This window comes from Solea solea, chromosome 8 (assembly GCF_958295425.1).
Source record: "Solea solea chromosome 8, fSolSol10.1, whole genome shotgun sequence".
Lineage (NCBI taxonomy): Eukaryota > Metazoa > Chordata > Actinopteri > Pleuronectiformes > Soleidae > Solea > Solea solea.
The window spans coordinates 20,558,260-20,579,777 of record NC_081141.1 but is presented as its reverse complement, the minus strand read 5'-3'; the positions used below and the strand labels follow the sequence as shown (position 1 = coordinate 20,579,777).

Genomic DNA, 21,518 nt, shown 5'->3' with positions numbered 1-21,518 from the left:
GGACGAATGAAGGAATGTACTCTATGAGCAGGAAGAGAGGGAAGGAAGGGGTTGGGCACCGGGCGCTGCATCTGCTTAAGGAAAATCTCTGGGGTTAGCCAATTAGCGGCTGGGTGACACCACTATCCCACCAGCACGCTACTAAATCCTGTGCCACAAGACAACCCACGTGCCTCTGTTCAATAAACATGTGAGCTCATACACAGCCACATGAATAACTGATGACACACACGAAAGGGAAAAAAAAAATCTAATTATACATGGTGATTTTTAAAGATGGATGACGTATTTAATGCCATTGTCACCTGCATTAATGTAGGTGGGTATGAAGTACATACTCACCTTTGTGCAATTTTTGTGCGAAGAACTCCATAACAACATTGCTCACTGTTTACATGACATCAAAAAAAAAATCGATATATGGTCTTTATATAATCGTTAACGTTCTTTCATTTATTTAGTTATCAAAATGTAACAACATTTCCAAACTATTCACCATCAATGAACAAAAAAAGTAGCAGGAAGAGGAAGAATCTCTTATACCTTTAAATTTATAATATTAATGTAAATTAACCTTTATTAACACAAGGTTCATCCAGTCAACTCACACTGTCCCTGTTACTTTTTCTACATACATAGGCATATTGGACACCCTAAAGTAACCGTAGGTGAGAGTGTAAGTTTGTTTCTGTGATGGACTGGTGACGTGTCCAGGTTACACCCTGCCTTTCGCCCTATGTCAGCCTGTGACCCTGGCTGTTCTTTAAACTTAGTAATACTTGAGCAACACTTGAAATTGTTGCCAAGAGAATTCCACAGTCATCTGAAATTAAATTCTCTCCTAGAATCTTCCTCATTTGACTTCAACATAATTATCCTCAAACCTTCAGGTAATTGTTGATTTGTGGCTTCAAACATAATTAATATTATTTTTAAATCCACTAGATCCATGAGCAACAGCCTATTGGTATGTTCTACTTTAGTCCAATTAAAACTGGGCTTTTAAAATTCCTGTATATATGTTAGTCTGATTGAAATTGTACTGAATCAAAGCAAAACTAACCCTGACTACTGTGTGTGCAAATCTCTCCGAAACAAAGATGTTTTCTTCTGTCTGGAGAATGTGATGTATTGTATAGGTTCAGGACAATATATAATATACACATTTTGGCTTGAATACATATTGTGCCACTTGTGATTTGAAAATTGCAGATAATGCGAGTAGAGCTACTATTGCACATTAAGAGTACACAAAAAACACAAGACAACCGCTACATTATTTTGGACTGATAAGGAAACCAATTTCATGCTCAGCGTAAAGAATTGAATAGTTTTAAGTGAACGGAGACAACTCTGAACGATAACAACTAGCTGCGAGCTAAACTGAAAACCGAGGTGGATGCAATTCTTTCACTCAGGTAATTCCCCCCACCACTGCTTGTATGCAATAGTCCAATCAAAGTCGAGCTACAACCATAGCTCGACTCGACCGTGAATGGAAACGTACCGATTAGAGATGACATACACCATGACTGCAGAGCGCTCACATCAGTATTCAACCTTTGACAATCTTCCTACACTAACCACACACACACACTCATCTATATGAACACATAGATAAATTTGATTTGACTTTTCACGGCTGTGAGATCTGCATCTCTGCAACTTCTGCCTCTATTGTACTGCTGTTTTGATTGTAGTCATTTAGATTGCAAACTATGTACTGCTTCATATAACCAATGTCCCTGCTGTCTGTCAAAGTCAGGCGCCGTTCAACAAATCACATGATCTCCCTCAGCAGATGGAGTCGCTTCATTGTCGAATGCTGGAAAGTCATTTGAACATTTTTTTTTTCCCTCGACAAGTGGACAGCATGATCTGGTGTGGATGTGATATGATCAAAAGCCCCAGAATTGAGTGGACCTTACATGAGACAGTCTTTGGTCGTTGGTCCTCAGGTGTTTGTGTCTGTGCCATCTTGTTTTTTCTGTTTGTTTTATTCACACCGGCCTTCTTTAATCCACTTGAAGTGAACCCCAGAGCATTAAAGCCCATGGAGCAGTTTGTTTGGGTTGGTGTAAAACCCAATATAAGCACTGTGTTTATGAACAACAGCCTCAGTGCTCTCACTCACACATCACAACCAGGAAGAGAGCCACTGATGGACAGCAGTGAATAAAGAGCATCCATCTTTCAAGTCTGGGAGGCCCTAACTTTCTTCACCGCGGGTACAGTAAGGCAGCACGTTTAGCCCGGCATCGTAACCCTGGAACAAAGGGAAGGCACTGACTCAACGCTGTTTCCCGGCAGCAGGCAGGAGGATGCTATAAGGGCACACAGCGCAGGAGGTGAGTGCACAGTATCTGTCCTCCTGCCCATGGCTGAGAAACAGCAGGCCGGCAGTTGTTTGGTGCTCTGTGGTGGAGATGCTACAGAGCTAACAGTTGGGACGTGGACGGATGGAGTTCAAACAAAAGTTCTCAAACTCGGCTCCATCACTGAGGCTGTAGCTGCCCTGCTACACCCACCTAGTGCTGGGATTTGTCTTTTTACTCAACTAAAAGTCAGACCTATTAATAATTGAGGACATTATTTTTGTTGATCTTTCAGAATAGTCCTGTCTAAACTCATAACTTGATACCACTGTTAAATATCGGCGCCTGGTCTCTTTCTTCTGTCCCCCATTTTTCCTTTCACCCCGACCAGTCATTTGACTCTGGTTCTTTTCTTTGTGTAAAAATGTAGGTTTTTCTATCAACTGATGCCTAGTATTTGCTCATTGTGTGAACTGTTGGGTTTCTCTGCTAACTATAATAATGTAGTGTTTCAGGTTTGCCCTTATTAAAAGGTAAGGTGGGAGATCATTTACCGGAGCATTTTTTTATTGTATTGCTTCAAACCCTATTCATACCCCGATTGTGACCAATTAATTAATGCATTGTCACAACAACTAAAAATGTCAGTCACCTGTGGAAAGGCCCCGAAGACAACACCAGAGACAGTTGCAGCAACGTTAAGGCAGAAAAAGGTGCCAGCAGCAGGTGTTGATCACAAACAAAAGATGTTCTTTGGGAAAGCTACTGCCAAGAAAAAGGCTGATGAAGATCGATCGAAGACCAGAGTGAACATCGTTGCGTTGGAATGGTGGCGACAACTGTAATCCCAGAAAGGTCTGCAAAGTGTTGCCATGGTGGCCGTAACCGACACTACGCAGTGTTCGTGAATCCGCGTCAAACCAACGCACTTCGTGAATAAGCATTGTTCATTCTTGTGCTCCTCTTGTGCGGCGTAGCTTCGGAGGAAAGTCTGGATGTATGGATGAAGGCCTTAGAATCGTGTTTGTGCATCACTACATCATCGGGATAAAAAGTGAAGAGGATCACATCACAGTGACATCCCCCCCGCTCCCCCAAGGGGATTCAGATGAAGGCATTTACAAATTGCTAAGCTTTTAATAACTGGTCTAATGCTAGAGCACTGTGATGACACCTGACACAAGAATTAGATGACTCAACAAACCTGCGCTCGACTAACGAAGACTTGTCATCAGGGAGAACAGCGCGATACTCCGAGGCAACAATTAAAGCCAAACTCTTGGTTTTTGTAACGTCATCATCTGCAGCGGATCGTTTGTGTCATTAAAACTACATTTGATGCCTTCCTTTAAAGCTCCAGTAAGCGTCTGTAACATAAATAGACTTATTTCTGGGACACCACTTTGGACAATGCAGGTTTGATTCAGTCAGGAAATTCAGACGCCAATCATAAACTCAATGTTCTCCTCCACCAGGTATTAAATGAATCAGACATTCTCTATTGTCTGAACTCAGAGGAGTGGAACCTAGAATTACAGCGGTGCTACAGGAGTCTACTGTACTGCAGGGGCTTCAATTCAATTATTCCTCTTTCCCTCTGGTAGAAACAAAGAAAGGAATCGTCATATCAGTCGGGAAAAATACGACACCTGTCACCCAATATGGAAGGGAAGCAGAGTCACCCTGGGGTCACCAAATCTCTTCTGATATTTCACTGCTTTTTTCGCTTTCACTCCTCCTCTGTGATTCTACCTCTGGCCTATAAAAAGTACTGTACATCCCACACACACAAACACGTACCTTCCTGCACTGACATTCTCACTTCAAACACCCAAATTTAAAAAAATTAAAATGCATGCTTCATATAATATCGACCAAATGCATGTGTATTTTGCCACATTAGATAACAATACTGAGTGGTACCACTGTCTTTTTAACCCTGTGCAGAGTTATTCATGCTCACATGTTGGCTATAACCTGGTACGTTTGGCGGGTTATTTTTGCATGTTAGCATGGATGAAAAGCCAGCGCATCATTTATTACAACCCATCCTGAGACACTGATCCAAAACAAATTGCGTTTTGATTTTTCTTAGTCTGGACATTACAATCGATATTTTCTTACATTATCTTACAGGTGATTCAGACGTTATTTGGTCAGTACCAAGGACGTAGTCCTCTACATCTCCTTCTCAGACTGATTTTTTTTTTTTTTATCCTTTTTCCCCAGACAACTTTATTTATTGATGACTATCTGTATGTGTGCAGAATTTCAACTAAAATGTGTTTCACAAAAAAAAAATGACTGACTCAAGCTTTTAGCGTGAAAGCACAAAAATCATAAGGTAAAATGCCCATGCAAAGGAATCTCATCTTTTATTTAAAGCTGAACACAAAAGAAATCAGTCAATCAATTGCCGTGCTGTACACCAAATGTTCCAGACAATCAGTCAAGGAGATGCTGCAGAGTGTGAGGATACCACAGCTCTGGACATCAAACTGCACCAAGATCCCCATTCCTCCTCCTGTCCATCCCTCTCTCCTCTCTCATCAGCCAGCAGAGGCTTAAAGGGAAAGAGCTCAGGTTGGCTAACAGACACCGAAAGCTTTTCCTTCTCACAACAAGCTGTCCGGCAATGACCTATCAAATTCCTCCAAGATGATATCACCTCCTTCTCGTCTCATTTTCATTCACCCCGTCTTTCTCTCTCTCTCTCTTTTGTTTTTGGTCATGATGAGGATCCATTGCAATAACCCTGATCTCTGAATTCTTTTTTCAGGGAGTTACGTAAGGGCTGCACTATCAGAATAACAATTGGGAGGAGAGATTAGCGCAATCTGCCACATGGAGACAGAGGGGAAGACGAAGGGAGGGAAAGAGACAAGGAGGGAGACACTAGGAGGAAAATCTAAGGAAGACCCTCTTAATATGACGCATGTGCACTTATTGTAAATGAATGGATTTAAGCAGCTGACGCACAAGCACAGAAAAATACTGCTGTTACAGCAGATATAGTGTATATTTTTAGGTTTTCACAAACGCAACCTAGAGGTGAATGCTTTTTTTAAAGCACTGCAGTCATATGTGTTAGTTTAAGTTTTGTTAAAATGGTTTCTTTTATGATAGATTAATGAACTTGATGAATGAATGAATCTTCATTGTTGAACTGAAAGAATCAACCTCCAATTCTCCATTACTGTTATTTTAAGATATCCTGAGGCTTTGGCATTTTGGGGAAGTCAACCCCTGCAGACGAGGAGTGTCTGCTGGATGCTTTATGTGCATTTAATGATTTGTTTTTCCCCTATTTTAACTGAAAATTGGCTTTTTCTCTTAAATCAAACGGAACCTAAATGGATGTGGTAAGCAACTTTGAAAAATCACTCAGTCTCTGCATGCTCATAAATAAATGCTGTGGCCCTGGTAAAGAGAGGAGAGAGAGGTGGGGGCTAGAGAAGTGGCCTCACATGCACCTTCCATTCCCGTTTTAATTACCGGAGAGTAAGGCTGCAGCTACTGGCCAACCTGCCCCAGCAGCACTTACTGTACTGAGCCCAGAGCTGGACTCACTGAGACTCATTCTTCCCAGGATCTATCAGCATGAGTGAGTGCCTCAGCCTGGGCCTGCTGAGTCATCCGTCTGAGGGGTTCCACAGGGTAGACACAGACACACACACACATCCCTCAAACAAAATTGTGTGTATAACATTTATAGGTTCCCAAACAGGGACTTTTGTCAAGACAGCGATGAGGACAAAAATGTCACATTATAAACCTGCAGCGGTTGAAATTACATGTATGGATTAGTCTCACCTTCTGGTCTCCCATGAAGGGAGGGGATGATTGGATTCATACAGAAAATATAACGTTAACACTTTTGATTATTGATTAATTGGTTAAGTCAATGCCAGATGTGCTGCTCTCAGCTTCTCAGCTGTGAGACGGTGTTTTTTTTGTCGTTGCTGTTGTTTCATGTCATACACAAACTGTATGCATGTATACTGTATGTTCGGCACCAAGAAATGTGTGATTTACTAACTTTTAAATGGAGCAAATATTTAATTAGGACCCTCATGTGGAGAATAAAGTGATAGAAGATGGATGGATGGATGGAAAGATTATCACAATATGATTTTTCTTTGCCGTAAAACACCATTTACAAACATTTAAATGTTATAGGAGCCAATATGGAAAACAATGTCCAAATTTGATTGATTTAAAATGAGAGAACAAACAGGTGTTAGATTAGACTCTGATGGTCTTAATCACTGCTGCAGCCCTAATCCACTGCACCAATCCTGAACACACACACACACACACACACACACACACACACACACACAGCACCAATCTGTCTCAGACACATTAACCTCAGAGAAGATGCTGCTTCCTGTTCAGGGAAAGAGCGGGTAAGATTTTTGGAGGACAAACTGAGGATGAGACTGGAATGCTGATCCACTGCTGCCACATACATATATACACACGTATATACAGTGTATATATATATATATATATATATATATATATATATATACACACCACAGCTATTGTTTAGTAACCAGAGCACCGTACATCTGACTTTTACTGTCCAGAAGCCTGGAAGGCTACAGTCTGAAGCAGCACCTTTTGAGTGCCAGATCATGAACAGCAACATTAGAGCCATCATATATGATCCTGAGCAGATCATATCGATGAGTCTGAGAAACACTTAGTCAGACGTCATATGTAAACATTAGTAATGAGCTTTCAGCTGTGTCAAACACAGACTTCATATATTATTCTGATGATCCTCGTACTGCAACCATTACTGTAATATAGTCCAGTCCATGCTCCCTTGAATGGGATAAAACAATAGAATTCTATTTAAGAATAATCAGATAACCAATTAGATGAACTATTGTACAGTTAAGATCCAGCTTTTAAAATAAGACTAAAAACTTCCAATCATCACTCGGTAATGAGGGAACAATTATCGACTTGCTTAATAACATCCTGTGCTGAGAAGTGATATCTTTAACGGGGCTTGTAGTGTTACAGGAAACGAGCGTTTCCCGTTTTCATCCAGTTTTGATTTCTTCCATCCAACGCAAGTTACTGTACGTTAAGTAAACTTAGAAAAGATATTCACAGCTTTGAATGTCCGGGATCAATCAACAAAGCGGGTTAGCTCGCTAGCTCACCGGTTGGCCGCTCGGGTTAGAGCTGAGAGCTGAAACAGCTGATAGCTGAAACCCGCCGTCCGGAGCGTATAACAGAAACCCGGAGAAAGGAGACCGGAGACCAGAAACTCGGAGACCAGAGCCTCGGTGTCGGACACGGTAAACAACGAGCCACTGATGTTTTCTCAGTCCACTTGGAGCCGAAATCTGCGGCTAACAGCTGGTGCAGCTAAAAACTAGTGACAACTAACAATTCAATTCAATTTTATTTGTATAGCGCCAAATCATAACATACATTATCTCAAGGTACAAACAGGCATTACGTCACCAGCTCAACTTTTACTTTATATTAACAAGTAACGAAGATGGTTAAGAAAAATGTATCGGAGTAAAAGTACACATTTTATTTAGGAAAATAACAGCGCCATGATTCTTTTTCTTAGCCACCAACTGCTCACTCTCCACCTGGCCTGTGTCCGCCACGTTTTCGTTCAAATGTCTGTTGTGATGCGTAGCGTGGATGGGAGAACACTACGTAGTACGTACATGTAAGGGGCGTGATTGAGCAGCTGAACTAGGCTTGTAGGCTCAGAGAGAAGCAGTTCGGCTTTATTAAATAGTGTTCGCAAGGCAACATAATAATAATATACCGGTATGGCGATACTGTCTCAACTACATATCTCTTTCAAAAATATACAGGGACCGTCTACAAAGTGCAACACCCGAAAAGATATTCAAAAACATATTCAAGAACTTCACCATAATACAGTGTAGTGTTGCCAAATTTTCTGTGAACTTGTACTTTCTTGAACTGCTGTATTGTACATGATACGACGCCAATCAGATTGAAAAAATGTGCTTTTGCATATTTTTTGTCAATGGATGGAACGAGTTCCCAGATTAGTGTTCACTGTAAAACAATTTACACATATTCAACCATAGGAACCAAAGGCAAATGAAGCCAGAGAGAAATCCATATTACTACTGGATTAGTAAAGCAGCCTGGGAGTTCACCATAAAATGTTCACATATTGTAGCAGTGAAACAACTGGTTACAGTGGGGACAGCAGGTCTCATTATGGTCGTTAAGAGCCGGACTGAAAAAACTTTTGTGACTTTTACGACCAGCTCATAAGACAAATTGAGCACATTGTTAAAAGTTGCAATGACCATAGTGTTTAACTTTTCAATAAAACACCGTTACGGTCTGTTACAGTCAAACCACCGTCCAAACAAACATCTCGATGTTTGTTTGTTTCCATTTTGATGATATGGATTTTTAGTCGATATCCTTTAAAAATTGGATTTTAATTGTCCGAGTTATAATTAATTGTTTGATTGATTGTTGCTTACAGACTATGTAAATTGTAAAAATACAGAAAGAGTTTCAAACAAAATGTCATTAATATAAACAAAATCCCCAATTTTCTAAAAAATACTATTACTATATACTGTATAGACCAATTAGGACTGTCAAAAATGAAGTTTGAACTAATTTATGATTCTTAATTGGTTAAATCAATTGTCAATTTGAACATTGTTAAAACTCGATATAAAAAACAATATATACATCGCCCACCTCTAGTGGTGACACACAGTGATGCAGTTTATATCACAAAGGGAAGTGGCAGGGAACTTTAGGTTAAGGAATTATCCCTGGTTCTCCGAAACATGAGTGAGGTGAAACAAATGTTAAAAGAGAGAAGTTTAAATTAAGGAATTAACCTTGGTTCTCTGAAACACAAGTGAGGTAGTGAGATATTATGAATGCTGAAAGTGAATGGTTGGAATATGGAGCGAGAGTCGCCCTTTCACAAAGCTCTGCAGGCTCACCAGGTGTGGAGCAGCAGAAGTTACACACGGGAGCTTTAAGTTGGAAGTTGTTTTTATGTTTGATTTAAAAATCCCTGCCAGTAACAACCCACATGTTCCATACTTCAGACCCGTTGTCGTCAGGCAAAACACTTTGCTCTTAAGCAGCTTTAGATGTAAACACAAACACAGAATGAGGTGAAAATGGCTGCTGACGTGGAAAAAGGGCTTTGTTCACATCCCGAAAACGCTCATTTTTCAAGAGGAGCAAACTCATCAATAAAAGTAATTTGAGGACAACATTATCCAGTGCTCAGCACCTGACCTGTATTAAACCACTACACCAGGAAGCCAATTAAAATGGCACATCCACCCTTTGATGACTAATTGTTACCTGATTTGTGTCTCCACGGAGAAGGAAATACTCATGTCAAACACCAACAGTAGATTAAAGAGATGGAAATGATAAAGCGGGTCAGCAAAGGAGTGAGCAAATCGATGAATGGCTTTAACAGATCCTTAAATTAGAACTAATTTCTTAAAATTAAATTACAGTGTTTTGACTGTAAAACACCAGCGAGCAGCCCCTAGAGGGCAGAACACTCATCAGACCAAAGTCAACCAAAGGATATTAATTACATGATGGCGCACAGCGACTGACTGACACTGCCATCCATTTACAGTGCCGGAAATGCGTGAGCAACAATTAATAAGCCACTGTAAAGGTGAAACAATTCTCTGTATGAGGCATGTAAAAGATCAATACAAGAGGCTATGAGTGATTTGTCATAGGGTAACTCAAAACATGCAGGATAAATGAAATATCATCAGTAAACATGGGAGCAGAAGTCCGTTTGATTGGAAGGTAACAAAATTATTAGTGTGTGAAATGTACATGTAAAACAATTCTTTTTTGGCTCTGTTGCAAAGTGATGACCTTGCCAATACTGCGAGGTTAGGGGCATTTCCAAGATGTCGGCCAACACTGATGGAAAACCAGGATAAAACAGGTGTCGAGAGGCAAATAAAGAACAACCACCATGTGCAACGGTGGCTTTCTTTTTCTGCTACAACCGGTCATGTCATTTTCTGACTTGTTAGCTGCAGGCATCAGGAAAGAAAACAAAAATGGGGGAACTGGAGAGAGGGAGAGAGATATGAGGAAGCATTCCCCCCCAGTATGAATATCTGCAGAAATGGCTGTAAGCTGCTGTTAAGTAAAGGAAGCAAGGTTGGGAAGGGAAGCTGGAGGGGAGTCAGGAAGCTTATTTAAAAGACTCAAGCTGCAGGTTATGTAAGTGATGGGGGATCTCTGAACCCACACACTGTAAGTCAAAGTTGGGCTGCATCAGACCAGAATTCTTATTCATACTGTCAACGCTGCAGGTCTTCTCTTCTGAGTTTGCACATGCACATCACCCACGAGCATCTGTGCGCCAGCATATTGTCTCAGCAAAAGCAAAAACATGAATAGTATCTGTCTCTAAATGAAGGCAGAGGTGGATATGAGTCACAGTTAGCGGTGTCACCCCATTCAAACTTGGGAAATATCTTGTCACAAACTTAATTTTTTAGAAGAAGTGACAGCCCCAGCCACAGATTCAGGTTAGTCATCACGCAGACTGGCAGCATGTTTGTCTGTGTTGAAAAGACTGGGCTGACTCTCAAATTCCTTGCTGAGATACAACAACCCCAGGTACATGTGAGTCATACGTCCTTTCCCCCTTTCTCTTCTTGCTGTCTCTATCCCGTCTATACTTTTGCACCAACACACCTTCTAAAGCCTTCTCAAGCACAACGAAAGAGAAAAACATCCAACCCTGGCAGCAGCATTTCAATGCTGCCTCTCCTCTCTGGAGTGAAAGAGGAAGCTGAGTCCATAACACTGTCTCTACTGCATCAGCATCAGATTGGTTTACAGCCTGCCTGGCACAGTGCAGGCTCACAGGGTGACTGGACTCGTGCTCAGTCGCCAAGGGCCAACTTGCCACCAATACACACCAGCACAATCTGCAGATGACTCATTTTTCATTAATGAGTTTGGGTGAAATGCGACAAGCAGCCAAAGGGATAAAGTCGACCCACTTGATGACACCGTCCGTTCCTGCAGTGAATGAGAGATTTATTGTTTACAACCAGCCCCACCGCTCGCTCAGGCTCTGCCTGGGATTGGTCGCACCGAAGGAAGCCTGCAGGTATTGCTCTACGGTCATTCCAAACATTAAATAGAGGAAAAGCTCCATCGTCCTTTGTGGGAGACTGGTGCTGTGGTGGAATTTCACTCACTGACATGATACCGCAGTGTGGAAACAAAGCGAAGAGAGGGGACAGAGAGAGGGGATGAGAGAGATGTGGAGAGGGACAGAGGTAGAGTACTACACTGCCTTATCAGACGGCTCAGACAGGACAGTCAATAAAGCAGGTATAAAGCAGTCGAGAGGAGTCGGGAAGCATGCAGTGTGCTGTACCGTTTCCCCGTGTCTGTATGTGCAGGACATACATGTGAGTGTCAGGGAGACTCATGAGCACACACACAGTAGAAACACACATTCATGACTGGGTTTCCATGTGTGCCCCGGAACCCCTGACCACAGCTTAGCATGATAGAGAAAGAAGGCGGGGGGGGGGGGGGCATTTCAACCTTACTCCCCATACCCTCCCCCATCAGCCCCCCCCAACCCACCACCAACACCTCACCCCACCCATGACCACCCGACCTGGGAGTAGTCCCAGTACCTTGCGCTTTTTATCCCGTGAGCGACTCCTCTTTTTGAACTTCTCCTCCTCCTTCTCCTTGCGCTCCTGCTCCGCCGCGGCTTCTAAATCCTTATTCTTGCGGAGATGTTTGGCCGCTTGTGCCATGGCGTTGGCGGTGGGGTTCTGGGCGCCGTTGGTGTGTGCAGGTCCTGCGGGGGGACTACCTGGTCCGGACTGCTGCTGCTGCCGCCGCTGCCGTGTGTTCCTGCAGAGTCTGCGAGCGTGCTCACCCTCTGCCTCCTACTCCTCCTCCTCCTCTTCAGCAGTGCAGTCACACACACATCGGCAGTCCTCAACCGTCTGCTGTGGGATGCTACTGCAGCGCAACTCTCTCTCTCGCTCTCTCCCTCTCTCTCTCTAAAGCTCTCACGGACGTCCTTTTTCAAATGCTCATAAACACTTCCTTCGCTCAGTTTCTTATTTATTGCCCTCCTTGACGGTCTCTCCTTTGTCTCTGTGCAAAAGAAAATAGGAAAATAAGTGAAAAAAAAACACTTAACACTCTTATCTGGTTGTTTCCCCTTCTTTACGTCACCCTTCTCTCAGAGGCTTCACTATGCTGTGAAACTGCTACTACCCTCCCCATTAACAAAGATTACAAAGGAATGGACTGGCAGTCAGTTGAGGAACAGCTCGAGCAGCTTTAAATCAAAGTCGGCTCTGCCTCCTCACATTGTATTGATTTTGTTTCCTTTTCCTGTATTTAATTTCTCAGTATCTCACAGTCCTGCTGTGTGTCCATCTGTGGAGGATCGCTGGGCTGCACAGGGAACCCATCACCACCACCACAGCCAATCATGCCATCACCCACAGAGACAGACACACAGACACAGACACACACACACACACAACAGGATAAAAATGTAAAACATGTATGAGGGGGGAAAAAAACACACACACACACACACTGCCTCTTACTCGTTAACTCTCGCTCCCTTCCTTCCCTCTCCCCCCTCCTCCCTCCTTACTGTTCAGGCGCTGCAGCAGACAGGATTGGTACCCTTGCAAGTATGTTGGTGCAGTGTGCTTGTGCATATTAGAGTGAGGCTGTGTGCAATGAGAGGCTTATTCCATATCACTACAACTGACCTGGTCTTACATAAAGTGTGATACAGTAATGCCGACAAAAGCAACATTAAAACCGACCGTTTTTTTTCTGGTTTCCCGGTCCCACCATCATCATTACCCATTGCAGTTCTCCATACAATCAAAGAAAAGGGCAGGGTCATAAATATACAGAATCATCGTATGAATTACTTGTGTCGAGCACTCAAAATGTATGTGTGGAAGTGTGCAAAGAGAGGTGCACAGGAAGGGAGGTGCTGATGGAGCTGGCACCTGTTTACTTGTATTGCTCTCCTCTCTCTCTTTTTTCCCTCTCTCCCCCTCTGCTCTGCTCTCCTCTCTCTTCCCCTCCCTCCCCGTCCTCCCTGCAATGCTGCTGACGCAGGCAAAAAAGATCCTGTAACATCTCTCTTTGCTTGGCTCACTATACATCACATGTGCAGTTCACACTGATACTGTGTAGATTCACACACAGACACGATTAATAAAGTATTACCCTATCTCACATCCCTCAGTTATTATAAATGACAGGAGACACACACTCAGGATATCATCACCTCTCCATCCCATAATCTGTGGTTTCTTGTGCTGTTTTTACAGCGACTTTCACATCTTTTAAAACGACGATCAGATGGATAAATGCAAAGATTACATTTCCTTTCTGCTCTGTCCATATTGCTGTATTTAAGTATTTCAGTTTTCTCCTGCTCTCTGCTGGACAGACTTTCCTTAATCTGATATCAGCTTACTCTCTGTGTGCGTGTGTCTCTCACTCTCTCTCTCTCTCTCTCTCTGCTGCATCATACTAAAAAAAGAGGACTGGTCATATCACCTTCTGTCCACAGTGATACTGCACAGATCTGTTGCTCGTGTGGCCCAGCCATGACACAAAAGAACACAAATACTGATGACCTGACAGCTTTGTGGCGAGAGATCCATCACAATATCGAGCTTCAGGGAATTGTGCCTAAATGAATCACCAGCAGGACTGACTGCACTGGTTAGAAGGTGGTTTTTGCTTAGCCAACTAATTTGGTCTTGTTAAGCTATTCTCTTACCGCAGCCAGTGGGACCACTTTATCGTTGCAAGGCCATCAGAGACTGAGCTTAATGTGACACTGTGGGGAAAAGGGCGTCTCAGCCTCATCACATACGGACAGACCTACAGTCTGACGGTTCATGCAGTGTGAGATTACCCTCAAAATACACTGGTTGCAGAACGGCTGCTCCGCACTGCTCCACCAATTTACATTGCTCCGCACTGGAGTCGCGAGACCAGGTTTTATTGCGGTTACTTCCCCCATGGAAATACACTGTAAATGTTGTAAACGACCGAACCGAAGACACAGGAGCACGCTGGGCTTGCAGGGATTCTTTCTGTGATGTATTTAAGTGACATACGATCAACACAGGATGTTTTATTCTGGAAAAATAAACCAGATGTTTTATTCTCCTACTTCCTCTCCCGCGAGTGCTGAATTCTACTGAATATATGCAGCTCTACCGCGGCATCCCGCAGATATAGAAGTACCTCCGACCTTCCACAACCGAGCGGACCCGACACCTTCACTAGAATGTCGTATCAGCTCCGACGCCGGATCGAGACGCAATGCAACTGTTCTGCAACCAGTGCATTTTGAGGGGTTAGTCAGAGCAAGTGAACATGTCATAACGTCATCCATTAAGAAACTCCATCCATTTTCTACAGCTTTATCCTCCACATGCGATTTGCAACAATTGGATACCAGCTGTTCATCACACTGCGGTCCACTCATATGTGATGTGCTTTACTTTACTTCTCCGAACGGGAACATCATTTACAAAAACCGACATTGTGTGCTCTTGGAGAAGACCAGAAACGAGCAATTAAGACCATAAACTCCTCAGGAAAATGTTTATTGATGTTATAAATCGAGAGGAAAGTAAACAGAGTGAGCAGGTAGTTGCTTTTTTTGGAACTGCTTTATGCATCAGTGAATTATGTTGTGACTGAAAATTACTGCTGCATACGCAAATCCAATGTAAACCAGTGGCTATCCAAACAATCTGAAAACCTGTATAAACATATACATGATTTTCCATTATTATGATTTGTTATAAAATCTATAAATCATGTCTATGACTATCTTGTGATCATACTGAATTAAACATCGACCCATTACTGCTTGGTCTTAGGGTCACATGAGGAGCTGGAGCCAATTCACTAATCTAAAGAAGATGCCATATACTATATTTATTAATTTGTGAGCAATGTTTGTGTAATCTGACATTAGACAATACATTTTCCATGTTTAGGAAAACTGCAAAACTATAAGCAATTTTACAAGTCCAGAGTGTGAGAAGTAGTGACATCTAATGGTGAGACTGCAGATTATGCCTCAAACAGTCATAACTTCACATACCAAAAAGGAGGCTGTTGCTTTGCTTTGCACAAAAGGTCTAGAGCAGACCTGGGCATAATACGGCCCCAAGGCCATATCCGGCCCCTTGGCTTTTTCTGACTGGCCCTTAAAATAAATGTAAATCAGTTAACATCATGCATGCTTTTATTTTGAAGCCATTTATTTTTTTCCTCAATTTACGTACAAACGTGTGTAAGCAACGTTGCATAGACCGCGTTAGAGGCTCCTCTAAGACGTCAGCTCATGCTAAAAGAAGAAAAGCTGTGTATCACATTGTATTGCAAAATCTCATTCACATTTTTGTTCACTATCTTTTTGGGGGATTTCGACTGAATAAACAATAGGTTCTTACTGAGCCCACTTTGATGTTTAATTGCCTAATGATATTTATTCTTACCAGTTGCAGCTTGTGAAAACGATACAATTTTACTGCTAAGAGATAAAATTAAGCATGGAGGAGAATTGAGCTCAACCTATTGATCCAGCCCTCAACGATATTTTCTGTTTGTCACATGGCCTGTTGGGAAAACTAATTGCCCACCCCTGCTCAAGCGGGGTTTACCATTTGGTTTGTAGTAGATTTGGTGGTACAAGAGGGTTGTAAAGAAAGCCCTTTTTATTGAGTTTATACAAAATGGTTATTCAAAAAGGACAAGAAAACAGTTGTACACTTATACCAAAATACTTAGGGTAGTACATTCAATTTCTACCAATAGACCCTAAATGTTACATACCTTTAAGGTCTTCTCTTCTATGTTTGCATAAAACTGCTGTTGCCAAGGTGAGTATTTCAAGTTATTTAGGCCTGTTAGTATAAACAATAAACCTACGGGTTTTTTTTTTTTCAACAAGCACTTTTGTATACCAAATAAATGATCCTGCATATTTTGTGAGAATACAGTGGTAAAAAAAAGGGTTTATTTTGCCTGTTTTTGTTGTTTCTTTCCAGAGTGCACCCTGTGTACTGAATATAGACAGCTCATGTCTGGGAAACAAAGGGACAGGTTGTGTGGACCTGAGGGAGAAAAACACAGAGCTACTTGCCTTCACTGTCTTTAGTATGACAGCCAGCACATTAACGGCTTCACTGCTCCTCTGAAAACAGCGGAGAGGACCCGACAGTGCCACACTCACACACACACGCCACGGTGAAGAGACAGATATTCAACACATGGAAGCAAAACAACTCCAGGCTCTCGGCAAAGCAACACAGTCAGTCAGTCAGTCAAGTAATTTTTTTTCAAGCATAGCCAAACTCGGCGAGATGTCTCGGCTTGAAACTAAAACAGTTTGGTGGAAGCAGGCGGCTGCTTTCAGAGCCTTAAATTGCCACACTCAGGGAGGTCAAGTATGGTTTAACAGGTGAGAAGAACATACTAGTCCTCAGACGGAACTTTGCCATTCGACTCGGTGGAGTCATCGCAGCACGGCTGCATAAAACTGCCGTGATTTCATGACACACACAAAGATTTGTTCAGTATTTCCCGCAAGCCTTTTTAACAGATCTACAGATCGGCATTGCTCCGTTTGATTCTTGTGTTGGACGTCGCACTCATGCCTCCTCCAGGTATGAAAAATACCAGGTACCATCACTGCAGAAAGCAAATAAACCGTGCCAAGACCATGTAGTGGAAAAACAGCATTAATGTTGGCTCTGCACTAATTTACATCCTCGCCAAAGGCAACACTAGGGACAACATTCCCATTTCCTTCACTGATGTAGTCCTAACCCTCACCGGGGACAGACCACATGAACACACAGGTCTGGAGAATACTTCTAAAACAAACACTTTATTAGATCAGAGTTAGTCACAGTGGCAGGAGAGCTAATAATGCAACTCTCACTGCTCTGCATCACTGACTTTCACACATCGAACCAACTGTACTGCTGGTTTTTAGTATGCAGCTCGTATTGAATCCACTTCAACAGTTCTAATACAGCGAGTCTCCTGTGTGTAAGCTGGCAGAGGGCCATAGTCTAAACTGAAATACAGTACTCTACAGGCCACAGCCATCCTCTGCACCATCCACTGAAGCTTATAGCAGAGCTATTTCAGCAGCACCGTCAGTCAATTACATCCACAACTGAGATGCTGGGTTGAATAAAACCCAACCAGGCTGCTCGACAGTGATTGAACACAACTGTTTAGATTTAAGCAGATGAAAGTACCATAATACTGCCCTTATTAAAACATGAAGCAGATTATGGTTGGTCATCACAGGGAGATCAATTGTAAAAGCAAGAAATATGACACATGGAAGAACAGATGTCAGACAGCGCCCTCTGTTGAGGAGTGAGGTAAACTGCAACAAACAAGAGGTACTATATTATATTTACATGGGGTCTATTGTGTAATATGAAGTGTGTTGGTAATAACCTGCTATTAAATTAAAAAGATATACTTAATATGCAATTTTGCAGCTGAAAGAACCAGCTTTAGTAAAGTCTAAGAGGATAAATTGACATCAGTGTAAAAGCATAGATCAATAAAGCATACAGTAAACATGTGTGGTGTCATACATAATGCAGGTTGCTTTTATGCTGCCTCTTCAAGGTGGGATTGTTGTGCATTTAATTCTGCATGTGTATGAAAAGATACTGAAGTCATTATTATCCTGTCTTCATGCTGGCAGCAGAGGCCACTGCAGAGCTGAATCTACACCATTGTTTCCCCCAGAGGGCCACACTGAGGTAAATGAAGCAAGTGAAGGGCCACAAATAAAAGGATATGTAGGTTAGGAAATAAGTCATTAAAAACAGTGTAAAAAAATGTTCTGAGGGCAAGATTGTGACGTCTTTTTCGATTTACATGCAATATCATGACACGATGATAGAAAGACAACAGTAACTATATCCACAAACAAAGGTTTGCAGAACAGACAATATATTGAAAATTGATGCACCAGCAGGAGACCACTCCTGACTTTATTCCTGTGTAATGTGTTCATTATGTGTCCTGTGTATTCCTTATATCCTGTGTAATGAAAAACAGTCAGAAACTAAATTCAAGAAGAATTGGTAATACATCAATCCATTCATCTTCCACAGCTTTATCCTCAACATGAGAGTCGTGGGGGAGCTGTGCCAATCTCAGCTGACATAGGGCGACAGACGGGGTCACACCCTGGACAGTTCGCCAGTCCATCACAGGGCCACATACATAGGCAAACAATCACCCACTCTCACAATCCCACTATACATGTTTCTGGACTGTGGAAGGAAGCCGGAAATCTAGAGAAAACCCACGTACACACAGGGAGAACATGCAAATTCCATGCAGAAGGCCCTTGTTCTGACCAGGTCGCAAACCGGGGTCTTCTTGCTGCAAAGGCAAGAGTGCTAACCACTACACCAAGCATTTGGCCCCGAATTGGTTATCAATAAAACTGAAATAAAATGTTTCCGATGAAACTGACAAGTCCAGTGTAGCTTGATAAGCATGTCAACACATATAATGACACACACACACACACACTAGTGTGAGTGAGGATATCAAAGATTAGCTCGGTGCTCTGAATTACTCTCTCACACTCTGTGCTGGTAATACACCACCCGAGAGAGCAGTGATTGGTAAAGCCATATGGCAGATAAAAAAAAACCAGGGGCGCCACGGCTCAGGCAAACTGCCACCTCACCTAAAGAGCCGAGCCGATTTGGCTTCGTATCCGACAGACATATGTAGAACAAAGCTCAGTGTACACTGGTGTTACTGACAGTGCAGCACCACCAGCTCCGTGGGGCTTTTCTTAGGATTGTAACAGTTACATAACCACCGCTATCTTTTCACTACACAGGACAATTGTGACGAGTCTGGTGAAACACGCAGCATTTTCTTGAGTGAAACTCTAAAAATAGCACAGAGTGAGTGAAATCCCTTGTGTTGTAAATCATTCAGATGCATCTTTTGCCTCAAATAGCAGCAGCTGCCATCTATGAAGACTAAGTGCAAGTGCAGGTTCAGCAATGTAGGCAAAGTTTTACAGAGAACAGACGCAAGTGGCTTGGTTTTTACTGGTGAAGACACACGTGAGGACAGTGGCGCTGTTTTATCTCTTGAAATTTCCAATCAATTACAGAAATATCTGTCACTTCATATAAAACCTCCCAAGTTCCACAGAGAGGAAAAATATGCCAGCTCAGGGTGTACTGAAGTACCCAGAATACCTTGCTCCCTTTCATGTTCTCTTCATCATAGAGATGAACATGATGAAGAGGGGAAGCTTCAGCTGTGGCTACAGAATATGAACAGCTGAGGAGCTTTTACCCAGCTCTCTTCTGCCATCTAGTGGCCTTATAGTGCACTTTCATTCTAGACTGCCATTTGTTCATTTGGAAGCAACATAAATCAAAAAATTATTACAATCAGTATTCCATAGCTATTTCATACTTCATTTAGTATTTCATGGCTGATACATATGCTTTTTCCTTACGTTGTGATCACTTTAAGAACACATTTGTTCATAAATTATGTGCGACTTGAAGCTAGCAAATACCTGCACTATTTGTGGTTCAAGTTTTCCGAGGTCGTTTCTGAGCTGTCTTGCCTATTGCCTAACGTAGCATCATGGATATGTACATACCGTTTTATGTCATCTGAACCTGCATATAATTAAGAATGTGCCAACACAGTAGCATAGCACAGATTTCACAGATTTATGCCTTGTACATTTCAGCTTCACAACTTTCTTTGCAACGTAAGTAAACCTGTGGACGTGGGACAACCGTCTTCTTAAAGTATATAGAGCGACCATACTGAGGACGGCACAAAGATTTAAATAAATTCTAGCTACATTTATGAGATTTTGGTAATGATCTGTTCATGGATCCGTATGGTTTTATAATCAATAACCTAGGATAGGGGAGATTAGAGCTGAAATGATTAATCGATGAATCGATTATTAATCGATGACTCAATTAATCGACAACTATTTTGATAATCGAATAATCAGGTTTGAAGCTTTTTTCATGATTAAAACAAGATTTCCGATTGTTTAAGCTTCTTAAATATGAATATTTTCTTCATTTATTTGCTCTGGGAAAACAAAGAAATCATTAAAAGTCAATCATTTTGGTTTGTGGACAAAACAAGACATTTGAGAACATCATGTCCAGGTTTGACGAACACCGATCAACATTTTTTAAGGTTTTCTGATATTCTGAACACCAAACGATTAATCGAGAAAATAATCGAAGGATTAATCGATTATGAAAATAATCGTTAGTTGCAGCTCTAGGGGAGATGTATCGACGCTGTGGAGAACTTACTGGCTGTTGAAAAGGTCCTCACTTTCTGACTGCTTTCTCTTTTTATCTGTTCATCTTACATATATTTAACATGACAACTTGAACTTAACATAAACTACTACAGTGTAAACACACCAAATGTTTTTCAGACTGTTCTTGCTAAAGGCTGTTAATGTACTTTGAAGGTAAGAAGAATCAAGTTTAATTAAATGACAATAAAAAAAAATGAATCAATGGAATGATGAAAAAAGAGAATAACGTTCCGTCTTTTACATGGTGCGGATATAATCAAGAGTGTATGGAATTTAAGGCATTTATGGTATTTATGTAAGCGCAGATATGATTTCATTTGAGAAAACAAGCCAGATGTGCTCAGGGGTGAAAGGTGCAAAAACTGAGACTCAAGACAAGACAGGAAATGGAGCAGGAAGTGCAGGGGAGGGGGAAGAGGCCGGAGGTGGTTGTCCATCCCCCTGAGCCCCATTCCCTTCCTCTTGCTCCTCCCTCCTTTCATTCCTCATCTCCTCTTCTGTCCTCTCTCTTTTCCTCTGTGTATTTTTCTTACATATAATTCCAAACTCCTTCATTAGAAGAATTGTTCCCCTCAGCTCCATCCATCTTTTCCTCACCCTGCCCTTTTACAGCTTTTTCCTTCTGCGTTCACAGCCATCATGTATCTCAAAACTGGTGGAACAGGAAAAAATTGGCAACGTTGCAAATTTCAGATGTACTTAATTCACCCTGGGTCTATTTCACAATAAAT

The 21,518-nt window shown here is 42.0% G+C and overlaps 1 protein-coding gene across 19 annotated transcripts in view; it reads right to left on the bottom strand.

The window, feature by feature from the left end:
- Positions 1 to 21,518, bottom strand: part of LOC131463863 (ankyrin-1-like) — a 103,495-nt gene that overhangs the window by 77,484 nt on the left and 4,493 nt on the right. For 17 of the 19 annotated variants that reach the window (XM_058635929.1, XM_058635931.1, XM_058635928.1 and 14 more), the window contains exon 2: positions 12,023 to 12,497. The exons of 1 other annotated variant lie outside the window; for it this stretch is intronic. In XM_058635929.1, the coding sequence (XP_058491912.1) occupies positions 12,023 to 12,148 (126 nt within the window). In that variant the 5' untranslated portion in view covers positions 12,149 to 12,497. Of the gene's footprint in view, positions 1 to 12,022; positions 12,518 to 21,518 lie in introns of those variants that run through there. One more of the 19 variants, XM_058635925.1, reaches the window with a different exon arrangement.